This window comes from Otolemur garnettii, unplaced genomic scaffold (assembly GCF_000181295.1).
Source record: "Otolemur garnettii isolate 467f Iridium unplaced genomic scaffold, OtoGar3 scaffold00020, whole genome shotgun sequence".
Lineage (NCBI taxonomy): Eukaryota > Metazoa > Chordata > Mammalia > Primates > Galagidae > Otolemur > Otolemur garnettii.
Genome location: NW_003852415.1, coordinates 17,192,083 through 17,204,069, shown reverse-complemented (window position 1 = coordinate 17,204,069; position 11,987 = coordinate 17,192,083). Strand labels below are relative to the sequence as shown.

The following is an 11,987-nucleotide window of genomic DNA, read 5'->3' as shown; positions in this document are numbered from 1 at the left end:
ATTGAGCTGTCCGGTGATGGCCCATGCCATCTGTAAAATGAGGACTCTTAGCTAGGTAACCTCTGGGGATCCTTTCGGCCCCCCTGTGCTGAGAATATAAGAGGGAGGTAGTTTATTAAGTGCTCCTGAGAGCCAGAAGACCCCAAGAGGCTGGAGCCCATGTGACACCCCTGCTATGGGCCACACAGTTTAAAACATCAATGCTCAGAGGCTTCACTCCACTGCCGTGGCTCTGTGGTCTGCAGGGCGTGATCCCACTTGTCTTCACCACATGGGTGGTTCCCATCTTGCTGCACTTAGAACCATCCATGGAGCTTTGAAAAACATCTATATAGCACCTCACTTCCAGAAAGCACCATTTAATTAGTCTGAGTGGGGCCTGGGCATTGGTGTTTTTTATATACTCCCCAGGTATTTTCTCATGCACATGGCCAGGGTTGAGACCCACTGACCCAGATGTTGGCAGCTTCTGTTTGTCCTTTAATGTTTTCCTGCTGTTGTTGCCAGTGTCCACACTAAAGCACTGACCAGGGTGTGTTCTGGGTGGGGGCCTGAGTGGCCCAGGGGTCAGTATCCTGTCTCTCCTTATACCCTGCAGGTGGTCAAAGATGGCTTGACAGAGATAATGAGCATACCCCCCCCTTCCTCCTACACCCCTCCACCTCCCCCGTTTCTGAGGGCCCTGCCTTTCATTCCAGCTCTAATATCCCCCTTCCCAGGGCTGCTGGCTGACTCTGGAAAGCAGGGAGGATGCGAGGAGGGAGCAGCTCCCCCGCTGCCGCTGCCACTGCCACTGCCACTGCCGCTGCCGCTGCCGCCTCTGGCTGGCGAGCGGTTCCTCAGCAACCGCCCAGCCTGACACCAGATTGGAGTTCACATGATTCTGCCTCAGCGCAGGAATGGGCAGCCTCGGGCTGGGGATTTTCTAGCTAGAGCTGGGAGGTTGGGTCTGCGGGAAATCGCTGGAGGGAGAGCTGGGGGCCTGGTTGCCCAGCTCCTGCAGGAAGCCAGGCTGTTTGAGGTTTGCTGCAGCGGAGTCATAGAGGACTGGTGCCAGACACCCTCAGAGGACACCCTCGGCCTGATTCCCGGAACAGTGACTCCTGCCCCTACCTGGCTGCAGAGACCACACGGCCTTGCTGAGGACGGAGGCTCAGGAGAACCCAGCAGCGCAGGTGGTGGGGCTCCATCCAGCTATTTCCAAACTGCCGGTCATGTGTATGAGAAATCAATTTAGTAGTTTATGACCTGCATTTTAAAAAAACAAAATAGAATAGAAAATATCAGGGTACGTGGCAAGTAGCAGGGTAAGTATTGTTTGGGGGAAGTTGTTCCTTTTTACAGATGCATGCGTGTGTGTGCAAGTATGCGTGTTCAGGGTCGCAATGTAAAGCATGTTTCTTGCTGTGGTCAAAAAAGCTCAAAGGCAGCACGTTGGTGCCTGGATGCTGGAGTTCTGGATTCAGACCTCCCTTGCTCCCAGACTTACCCTGTGAGCTTGAACAACTGGCTTAGCCTCTCTGGGCTCCTGTAATATGGTTTAGCAATGCCAGCCCCACCTGATGCACAGGGACCTTGTGAGCCCAAATGGGACTGAACTTTGAAACAGTTGCAAGGGTGTTAGAGAGATGAGACTCTGTTGTCTGTGAGGCTGCTATTTGGGGGAAAGACGAGGACTAAGGAATAATGTAGCCTGATATCTGCCCCTCCTTAGAGGGAAATGAAACACTTTCAGGAAATAAAATAAGCTGGTTTAGAGCATGTAGAGGTTTGGCCCGCTAAAGAGATGGGAAACTGGACCCACAGGACATCCCCCAGCTCTGTGGTCTTGGGGCTCCCAGGGGCAGCCCTGGGCACTGTGAGTAACCGTCTGTGTGTGTTGTGCATGCCACATGGAAGAGCAGGCTGATGAATTAGATTACTGTCTATGTGCAGGCTGAAAGCCAGCATTTAGGCACCTCCACCTTCTGACTTAGAACGTGCAAGAGACTCCTAGCTTACGTCAAAGGGGCCTTTCCTTCCTGTTGGAGTCTTAATTTCTCTTGGTCATTAAAGTCCTTGGAGGGCTCTATGCTGATTAGCATTTGTCTAAAGATTTGCTTTTATGTGTTGAGTCAGTCTGTGTGTAGTTTTGCCTCAGTTTCTTAATTCTTAATTAAGAATTTCTTAATTCTTTTCCCTAGCACCCTCCACCCTGAGAACCCACAGACTGGGTGCATTGGGGTGAATTTTCCTCAATGGGTGTTAAAGACATGGTAAGCCTAGTGACTCTTGCAATGGCATCTGTGTGTTCTGGACCTTAGTTGAGCTCAGGGATCAAGGGTTGTTGTTTAGGGACTATTGTGATAAAGAGAGCATGGCCTCAAGGAAGGTGTGGGCCAGTCTGAGTTCAAGGACTATTGTGATAAAGAGAGAGCATGGCCTCAAGGAAGATGTGGGCCAGTCTGAGTTCAAAACCTGGCCCACCACATCCCAGCTGTGCAGTCTAGAGCAGGTTGGTTCATCTCTCTGAGCCTCAGTTTTTTCAACTGTAAAGTCAGGGCTGAGGACGGTGATGTTGAAAGAGAGAATGAATGTGTTGAAAACTGCCTGGCAAGTAGAGGGCTCTTGACAGATGTGGCTTGATTCTTCCACGCATCTGTGTTTTTCCATTTACAGAACACTTTTGCATCCACTGTGTTCTTTGATTTATTGAGGATCAAGGTTTCTATGGAGACGAGGCACAGAGGGGACACTTCTGGCAAGATGTAGTTTCCATGTGGGGACATCTCCACTGTCCCAACATCCAACATCAAAATCTCCCACCCATCTACCTATCCATCCACGCAGCCACTCACCTGTCCCCACCCTGTCTACTCATTCACTCATTTATCTATTCATCTCCCTCTTACTCATCCATCCATCCATCCAACAAACAATTCTTCAGAGCCCTTAAGGACCAGGCAGCAGGTTTGTCCTTGGCTGTTTCTAATCTCTCTTATAATTAGTTGTTAGTTCCTACAGCCTCTTGGGTCTCCTCTCTGGCCATGCTGACCTCATACCTACATCTAGTCATGCCAAGGTACTACCAGCTCCCCAAAGGTGCCCATTCTCGTCCTCTTGCGCACGTTTTCCACAAGCAGAAACTCCCCTCTGCTTAGGCAGCACCTCCTTCTTCTCCTGGTCTTATTGTAACCATCTCTGCTCATAAAGCCTTTCCCCGCTGGGTTAGGTCCGGTCCTCTCCTATGAACTCTCACAGAAGGAAGCCTGTGCTCTCCTTCTGAGCTGGGTTCACTTGTCTTTCCCCCTCTTCCAGATGATGAAGAGCTACTTGACACCAGGGGCCAGTGTCTAGCGTAGTGCCTTCCACCTTCCACATAGCCTTCCGTGGAGTAGATGCTTGGTGAGTATTTGTGGTATGAATGAATACTTGGGTGGATGGATGGACAGACACATGGGAAGACTGAAGAGTCATGGACCCATTTGTAGCAGGGTGTGACTTAAATTTGTATTTAGAAGGTGACTTTGAGGGTGGTGAGGGGAAATAGGAAGCCAGGTAGGAGGCTATTGTGCTGACTCTGGGAAGAAAGTCTTGACCAAGCTGATCTAGGATGCTAGTGAGAGAGCTGAAGAGGAAGAGATGGATGTGAGAAATACTTAGGAGTGGCTGAGAAGCTCAGTGGTTAGGGCACCGGCCACATACACCAGGGCTGGCAGGTTCAAACCTGGCCCAGGCCTGCTAAAAACAACAACGACAACTACAACAAAAAAATAGCTGGGTGTTGTGGCGGGTGCCTGTAGTCCCAGCTACTTGGTAGGCTGAAGTAAAAGAATTGCTTAAGCCCAAGAGTTTGAAGTTGCTGTGAGCTGTGACACCACACACTCTACTGAGGGTGACATAGTGAGACTCTGTCTAAAAAAAAAAATACTTAGGAGTTATAGATCTTGGTAAGTCAACAAGTGCTGTGGATGAGGCTGAGGGAGGAAGCTGAAGGCCAGCTACCAGGCATGAGCCATTGGGCAGGGCCAATGCCTCCTCCAAGAACAATTAATGAAGAAAATGATGGCCCCAGTAGGGGCCTCATTGAGAGGCGAGATAAAGGTGGTTAAGTCAACTTGCAGGCTGGGAGAAGTCTGGGGAGTCATCAGAGTGTAAATGGGGTTGAAACCACGGAGGAGTCTCCATCCCACAGGGAGTACAGGTAGAGTAAAAACAGCGAACCACCTTTTACTGTGCGTGGGAGAGATACCCACACATGCATTGAACCTTGCCTCGTGTGGTGGTAACTTGTGCATGTGGCATGCCTATCTTATGTGGCTGGGGGTCTTCTGAGGGTGGGAGCCATTTCTTGTTTATCTCTGAGTCCCCCATGTCTCACCTGTTACTGTGAACCTTGTCCCCAGATACCTGTCCAGGGAAAGCTGCAGGTACTGGATTGTTGGGCAAGCTGATTTATCTCACTGATCTATTGCCTTGTCTCTAAAATGGGGGCAATAACAGGGCTATTTTGAAGATTGGACAGGAAGACAGAAGTGAAAAGCTCTGTAAACTGTAAAATATTTTATAAATAAAAGCTGTCAGTATTTGGATAGGTTCAGCCACCGTTTCTTGAGAGCCTGAATCAGTCTGGAGCTCACCCAAGGGTTGTTTATGTCCTAGTTCTGCCCATGAGGCTCTGCTGGGTCTTAAGTTCCCCTTCTGGCTGCCTCTGCTCCTGTGCCTTGGGGACTTGGGTAGGATGCATGCCCAGGAACGGAACCCTAGATCTTCTAGACTCTCCTAGCACCTTGCTACTCAGAGTGTGGCCCATGGGCCAGCGACACACCTATGGTCTGGGAGCTTTGTGAAATGTAAATTCTAGAGCCCTACCTCAGATCCGATGAGTCTGAAACTCCGAAGGTGGTAGGTGGGTTTAGCAATTAGTCTCTGATGCACCTGGGTTCAAGAACCACTGCTCTAGAATACCAAAACCCTTTTTTTGTTCCACAATGGATATAGGCAATGTTTAATCTAAATGTTTGTTCTTTGCTCTGCCAGCTCAAATATTTCTGACTCAGGTTGCCACAGAATTGGGTTATTGCTGGCCTCAGAAAGAGGAAGCTCCAAACGGTCACTCCTCCCCACTCCACATATGCACACCCACCACTGGTAAACAACAGGTTGCAGGCCCGGTGACTCTCAATGCATTTCCAAGACCCAATGGGTTGTGTGTTCATGATGGATTCATTTGCCCTGCTCTAATGGGTCAGTGGGCTGGTTCTTATGATTTTATCTTCATGTGGGTAGCTTTTCTGTGGATTTCAGAAAACCAAAGTAAATTCTGAAATATGAATGGTCCTGGGTAGGTGCCCCCGGGGCCCAGCTGGGGACCCGTGCTGCTGTGGACCTCCTCGTGTATAAACTGGTGAACCATTTGGCCCCACATGTGTGGGCTTGGAATTCAGGGACAGGAGACCTGGCAAGAGGAGGGCAAGCGGGACCGAATTATGACTCACTGGGCTGTACTCAGAGTTTTGAGGTCACAGCCCTCAGTTGTTCCTGCTCCCCTCCCTCTCACCATCAAAAAATGAACAAAACTAAAAACATCCTTGTGCACTGCTGGTGGAAATGTACAATGGTGCAGCCACTATGGAAAATGGTGTGGTGGTTTCTCCAAAAATTAAAAATAGGATTGCCATGTGATCAAACAATTCCAATTCTGGGCATTTACCCCAAAGAATTGAAAGTGGGAACTTGGATGGATCTTTGCACTTCCATGTTCATAGATAGCAGCATTATTTACAATAACAAAAGGTGTAAACAACCCAAACACCAATTGACTCATGGACAAACAAAACAGAATAGAATGTAATATTCTATCTATGCATATAACAGAATATTATTCAGCACTTAAAAGGCAGGAAATTCCGATGAATGCTACCACATAGATGACTCTTGAAGACATTCTGCTTTGTGAACTAAGCCAGACACAAAAGGACAAAAACTGTATGATTCCATTTATATAAAGTAGTGAGAGTCATAGAGACAGAAAGTAAAATGGTGGCTGCTGGGGACTGGGGAGTTATTATTTAATGGACATAAAGTTTCGTTTTTGCAAGATGAAGAGTCCTGGAGATGGGTGGTGGTGATAGTACAACAGTGTAAATGTACTTATTGCCATCGAACTGTACACTTAAAAATGGTTAAAATGGTAAATTTTATAGTATGTACATTTTACCACAATAAAGACCAATTGGGAAGAACCATCATCACTGAGATTCTAGACCAGTGCCCCAGAGAGGACAGGGAAGGTGAGATTGACCAGGAGTCCATGTTTTCTGAGAACTGAGAGATTGGGAGGTGAGTCACAGGTGGGGACTGCAGGTGGCAGGAATGTGCGGTGCCAGCAAGGAGACCTGGTTTCTAATACGGAGGCTTGCCTCCTTAGGCTGGCTTAGAGCAAGTCATCTCCCCTTTTGAACCTCAACGTCCTCACCTGGAAAAACGGGAAGTGCCATTCACCTATTCATTCAAGAAGTATTCATTGAATGCCTATTGTGTGCCAGGCACCGTGCAAGCTTCCAGGGAGACAGCAGCAAACAGGTGGTGAAGGCCTGTGCCCCAGTGGAATTTACATTGTAGTAGAGGAGACAGACCATCAATGAGCAGGCAAAGAAACAAATGAGAAAAATATCAGATACTAATTGGAGCTCTGAAGAGCAATAATATAAGATGATGTAGTAGTGACCAGGGAAGGGGCTGCTTTGTGCGGGGATGGGCAGGGAAGGCCTTTCTAGGAGGTGCCATTTAAGCTGAGATCTGATGCTGTGTTGGGGTGGGGTAGAGTGAAGGGCAGGGAGAAGAACTTTAATAAGAGGTGAAAGCTGATGCAAAGGCCTAAGGCAGGACGGAGGTCAGGTGACTGAGGCAGGGAAAGCTGGCCAGGGTGGCTGGCATGTTGTGGTGGAAGGCAGGGCAGGGGCAGCTGGAGCCAGATCGTGTTCGGCATTGTAGGCCTGGTGAGGAGTTTGGATTTTTATTCTACGTGTGATAAGAAGTTGTCTCAGACGGTTTAAGGCAAGGATGAAGAGAGCCTGGTTTGCATTTTACAATGATTGATGTGGCTGCCACGTGATGATGGCCAGGGTAGGGACGGGTAGGAGACAGAGCTGAGGAGGAGAAGAGAGCGGGGGAAGGGGGGGCGGGGCTGGAGAACTTGAGGAAGCTTGGTGTGGGCATGTCACTGGTAGGAGGGAGCTATGGAGGGGGTACAGGAAGTTGGTGTCTGGGTAAGAGGGGAGTAGCTTTGGCCCAGTCCCATCTCCTGCCCATTTCAGAGACACTTATGAAAGCTATGGTCCCTTTCCCCAGGACAAATGCACAGATGTATATATTTACAATATTGAGTGTGTGATTTCAGAGAAACTCCTCAAATTTCTCCTCCATGAACCCCCGGACCGGGACTGCTGGGTGGCATGTCTTCAAGCCCCTGCCCAACACGCTGTGCCAGCTTCTCTGGCTCTGGTAGCCAATGGGCAAGGCAGAGGCAGGAGGAAGGGGCCATGGCCAGCAACCTGATGAAATGTTGTCACAGACTCTGAAGGGGTTTCCCTTCCAAGTCCCAGAGTCCCAACTTGAGTCTGGTCAAGAGAGAACACAGGGCAGGGTTGATCTGAGGATCCTGAGAAATGGCTTCATTCAGATCACACATGCTCAGAATTTGCAACTACATAGACTGTGCATTTTCAACAGGGGTGAATATCTGTTCTGCCTGGGGTGGGGTGAAAAAATTTTAGACACTACAGTGATTTGTAGCCCTTCAAAAGACTAGGATACAAAAGCAATAGATCTGAGATATTAACATTTCATCGGAGTGGGGAAGGAGTGGTTAGGGGGAAAACTGTGTTAAAAGGCTCCTTAATGTTAAGGTGACCAGATTTTAACATTGGTAAAGTGGGACACCATTGACAGGGGCGGGGTCTGGGGGGGCCTGACAATAATGCAGACTTTGATAAGCAGTTCTTGATAATCAGTTCTCAACAATTATTTGTTATTATTAAAGTTTAACATTATAAAATTAACAAAAATAATATAAAATACATATCCTGGTGAAATAGTCATATAGCAGCCAAAAACCGTATATTCCCTTTCTGTTCTCCCGTGTTCCCTAGCTTGTCATGCATTCTTTCAAAAAATTGGGACTTTTTAAAAACACCGCAGACATGGGACAAATTGTTAAAAATCAGGACTGTCCCGCCAAAAGCTGGATGTCTGGTCACCTTACTCTAGAGGGGTGGGGGCTACTTGTTTGTTTCAGACAGTTTGGCTCCTTCTGAGCTAATTGTCCTTGCCTAGAAGCAAGGGAGGGAGCTTGCTCCAAGATTTCACTGACCTTGCCCAGGAGGAGAGTAGGGAGTTTACATTAGCCTTTTCATTTCCAAATGAAGTTACATTAACCTCTTCATTCCCAAATGGAGTTATAGTAACCTTTTCAGCAGCTGAAAACCATATATTCCTTTCCCATTCTCCCGCTGTTCCCTAGCTTGTCATGCATTCTTTCCAAAAATTGGGACTTTTTTTAAAACACTGAGGGACACCGGACAAATTGTTACAAATCGGGATTGTCCCGCCCAAAGTGGGACGTCTGGTCACCTTACTTAATGTAGTAATAATGAAAAAAGGGTTGAAAAATACTGATTGCAATACAGTGAGGTTTTTCATCTGAGAGAGAAGTGTTAAATCAACAGAGCAGCCCAGGCTTTTCATTTTGATATATTAATTGATAAGATAGTCCTCAATCTACAATGAAGCATTTTATTCTGTCTTGCATCACTTGTTTGTATATCTGACATCTTCTCTGTTAAATTCTCAACAGTAGGAACTTGTCGCTAATTCAAATGGATTACTGTTTTTTACTCCCCCTCCATGCATTTTCACATCCATCTGTCCATGTGCCCCAGATACTGACCTCCCAGGGCAGGTACGTTTTTATTTCCATATTACGGGGGAGGAAACGGAGGCTCAGACAAGGTAAGTGACTCACACAGCCTGCACATCACTCAGAGCCTGTGACAGAGCCTTTTACAAGCTCCAGGAAGGAGTGGAGAGGTCAGGCTTGTGTATGGGCGCCCGGGAACCCAGGGAGTGCCCTGTCAGCTGGGCTTCGCTTCCTGCCAGAGCACAGAAGGATGTGGACGATGCTGCCTGGAAGGGGCCCCCAGGAGCGGCTGTGGCTTCAGTGTTAACAGACGAATTCATCCATTCAAGTAGAGCGAATGCCGATGAAGCCCACTGCTGTAGACCAGGGTGGCTGGTGCCTTCGCTGTCCTGTGTGGAACTGATCTTTGCCTCGAGCCTTCCCTGGAGCACTGGGCTCAGGATGGGCTTATTGCTCCTATGAACCCCAGGCCTTACTTACAGCACTGAGGGACCCAGAAAATATATGAGGGACAGAGGATGAATAAGGGGAGCCAGGAAGGGAGATGAGGAGATGTAAATCACATTTGAGGATGCCTGACCCACTCAGAGATTCTAGCTGAGTTGGAATTATTGGGCCACTATGTCTTCTTCTAAATTAACACATTGCGGACTGGTCACAAGCTACCCAGTAACGTGGATAGTTTCTGCATAAAATTGCCAGTCGACAAGGTGTTAACATTGTTCCTGACTCATTTCTCCCAGTTGTCCCAAATTCAGCCTATTTTATATTTTCTTCCTTATCTCTCAGCTGCTTATAATATAGAATCACTAGCATTTTAACATATATTGACCGGCAAGTTTACACAGAAACTATCCACATTACCGGGTAACTTGTAACCAGTCAGCAATGTGTTAAGTGAGTAAAGGATTTAGAACAGTGCCTGGCACACTGTAGGTGCTATGTAGATGTTGGCTACTATTGTTCTAAGGCTTTCCTGCCTTTGGCTTTCAGGGGCTTACTCCCCACCAGTGATGCCCAGCCCTTGGTAGGGCCCGAACCACCTCCTACAGACAGGATGGCAGTGGAGAGAGACTGGCTTGGGAGCCCATGAGGCCTGAGGCCCCTGCAGGCCCAAAGATGGGGAACACCACTGCAGACAACAACTCACTGAACTGCACCATTGACCACACCATCCACCAGACGCTGGCCCCAGTGGTCTACGTCACAGTGCTGGTGGTGGGCTTTCCAGCCAACTGCCTGTCCCTCTACTTTGGCTACCTGCAGATCAAGGCCCGCAACGAGCTGGGCGTGTACCTGTGCAACCTGACGGTGGCCGACCTCTTCTACATCTGCTCACTGCCCTTCTGGCTGCAATATGTGCTGCAGCATGACAACTGGTCGCATGGGGACCTGTCCTGCCAGGTGTGCGGCATCCTCCTCTACGAGAACATCTACATCAGCGTGGGCTTCCTCTGCTGCATCTCCATCGACCGCTACCTGGCCGTGGCCCACCCCTTCCGCTTCCACCAGTTCCGGACCCTGAAGGCGGCCGTGGGCATCAGCACGGTCATCTGGGCTAAGGAGCTGCTGGCCAGCATCTACTTCCTCAAGCACAAGGAGGTCATCAAGGACGGGGACCAGCACCGTGTCTGCTTCGAGCACTACCCCATCCAGCCGTGGGAGCGCAGCATCAACTACTACCGCTTCCTGGTGGGCTTCCTCTTCCCCATCTGCCTGCTGCTGGCCTCCTACCAGGGCATCCTGCGGGCCGTGCGTCGGAGCCATGGCACCCAGAAGAGCCGCAAGGACCAGATCCACCGGCTGGTGCTCAGCACCGTGGTCATCTTCCTGGCCTGCTTCCTGCCCTACCACATGCTGCTGCTGGTGCGCAGCCTCTGGGAGTCCAGCTGCGACTTCGCCAAGAGCATCTTCAATGCCTACCACTTCTCCCTGCTGCTCACTAGCTTCAACTGCGTGGCCGACCCCGTGCTGTACTGCTTCGTCAGCGAGACCACCCACAGGGACCTGGCGCGCCTCCGTGGGGCCTGCCTGGCCTTCCTCACCTGCTCTAGGACCGGCCGGGCCCGGGAAGCCTATCCACTGGGCGCACCTGAGGCCTCGGGCAAGAGTGGGGCCCAGGGCGATGAGCCCGAGCTGTTAACTAAGCTCCACACGGCCTTCCAGCCCCCTAGCTCACCTGCAGGAGGAGTGTCCCTCACAGGTGGCTCAGCCTAGCCTGGGTCCCTCACTGCGGGGCCAGGGGAGGACTGAGCCTGCAGGTGCTGGCCTAGAACCCTGAGCTTGCTGGTCGGCTGCGCTGCTTCATCCCCGCAGGTGCCTCTTTATGTGGGAGGGAATGGTGGGCCCAGGCCACAGGGAGGCCTCCCCAGCTCCTGGAAACCTACTATTCTTCTGGCTGAGCTAGTGGGTCTGTGGAGGGGAGATAAACCCCTGGGCTCAGGGTATGCTCTGCTGTGGGCTGGGGTGTCCCCAGGCTGGGGCTCCTAAGAGGAGGAAGACTGAGCCGTGGCTTCCAGGAGGTTTTCAAGGGCAGCAAGGGAGGTGGCTGTGAAGTGGGAGGGCATGGAGTAGGGGATTGGGAGGTGAGGTGGGCATAGGGGTTCCCCCCCAGTGCCATCGTCGTCACAGATACCACCTGTCCAAGTGCACCCCTGTTACCTGATGATGTGCCACAAGAAGCTGTGCTGTCACCATTAACACTGGAATCCACCCAACACAGGGTAGGAAGGGAAGGTTGGATGGGGAGAAGGGAGGTGAGGCATTTGGGGCTCTGGGAGTGGGGACAAGGCCAGTGAGGGTGTGACAGGTGGAGGAGGACTCTAGCTCCACCCACCTCACAGTTTCGCAGAGGGGTTGAGCAGATCCTCTGCCTGAAGACTGATGGAAAACAAACCCCAGGGCTCCCCAGGGTTTGCCGGACTGCCTGGGGAGATGTCTGTGATCCTTTGGAAAGTCAAGTGTCAGGACGTGGGCCTGAAGCCAGTGTATCTATAAGCAAGTGCCCTACACAGATTCCTCCTAATCAGATTTCTGTTTCCATCTGCTCGGAAGGGCCAGACCTGGAAGCCTGAGGGGGTGGGAGGAG

The 11,987-nt window shown here is 50.2% G+C and overlaps 1 protein-coding gene across 1 annotated transcript; it reads left to right on the top strand.

The window, feature by feature from the left end:
* The first annotated feature begins 1,111 nt into the window (after positions 1-1,111).
* Positions 1,112-11,154, top strand: GPR68 (G protein-coupled receptor 68). Its single transcript, XM_003786988.3, has 2 exons — positions 1,112-1,307; positions 9,893-11,154. Exon 2 carries the CDS (start codon positions 9,989-9,991, stop codon positions 11,114-11,116), a length of 1,128 nt encoding a protein of 375 aa, XP_003787036.1. The 5' UTR covers positions 1,112-1,307; positions 9,893-9,988; the 3' UTR covers positions 11,117-11,154.
* Positions 11,155-11,987: the final 833 nt, after the last annotated feature.

Excerpts from the sequence above, each read along its gene's own strand:
- GPR68 (XM_003786988.3), top strand. The coding sequence starts at position 9,989 with ATGAGGCCTGAGGCCCCTGCAGGCCCAAAGATGGGGAACACCACTGCA.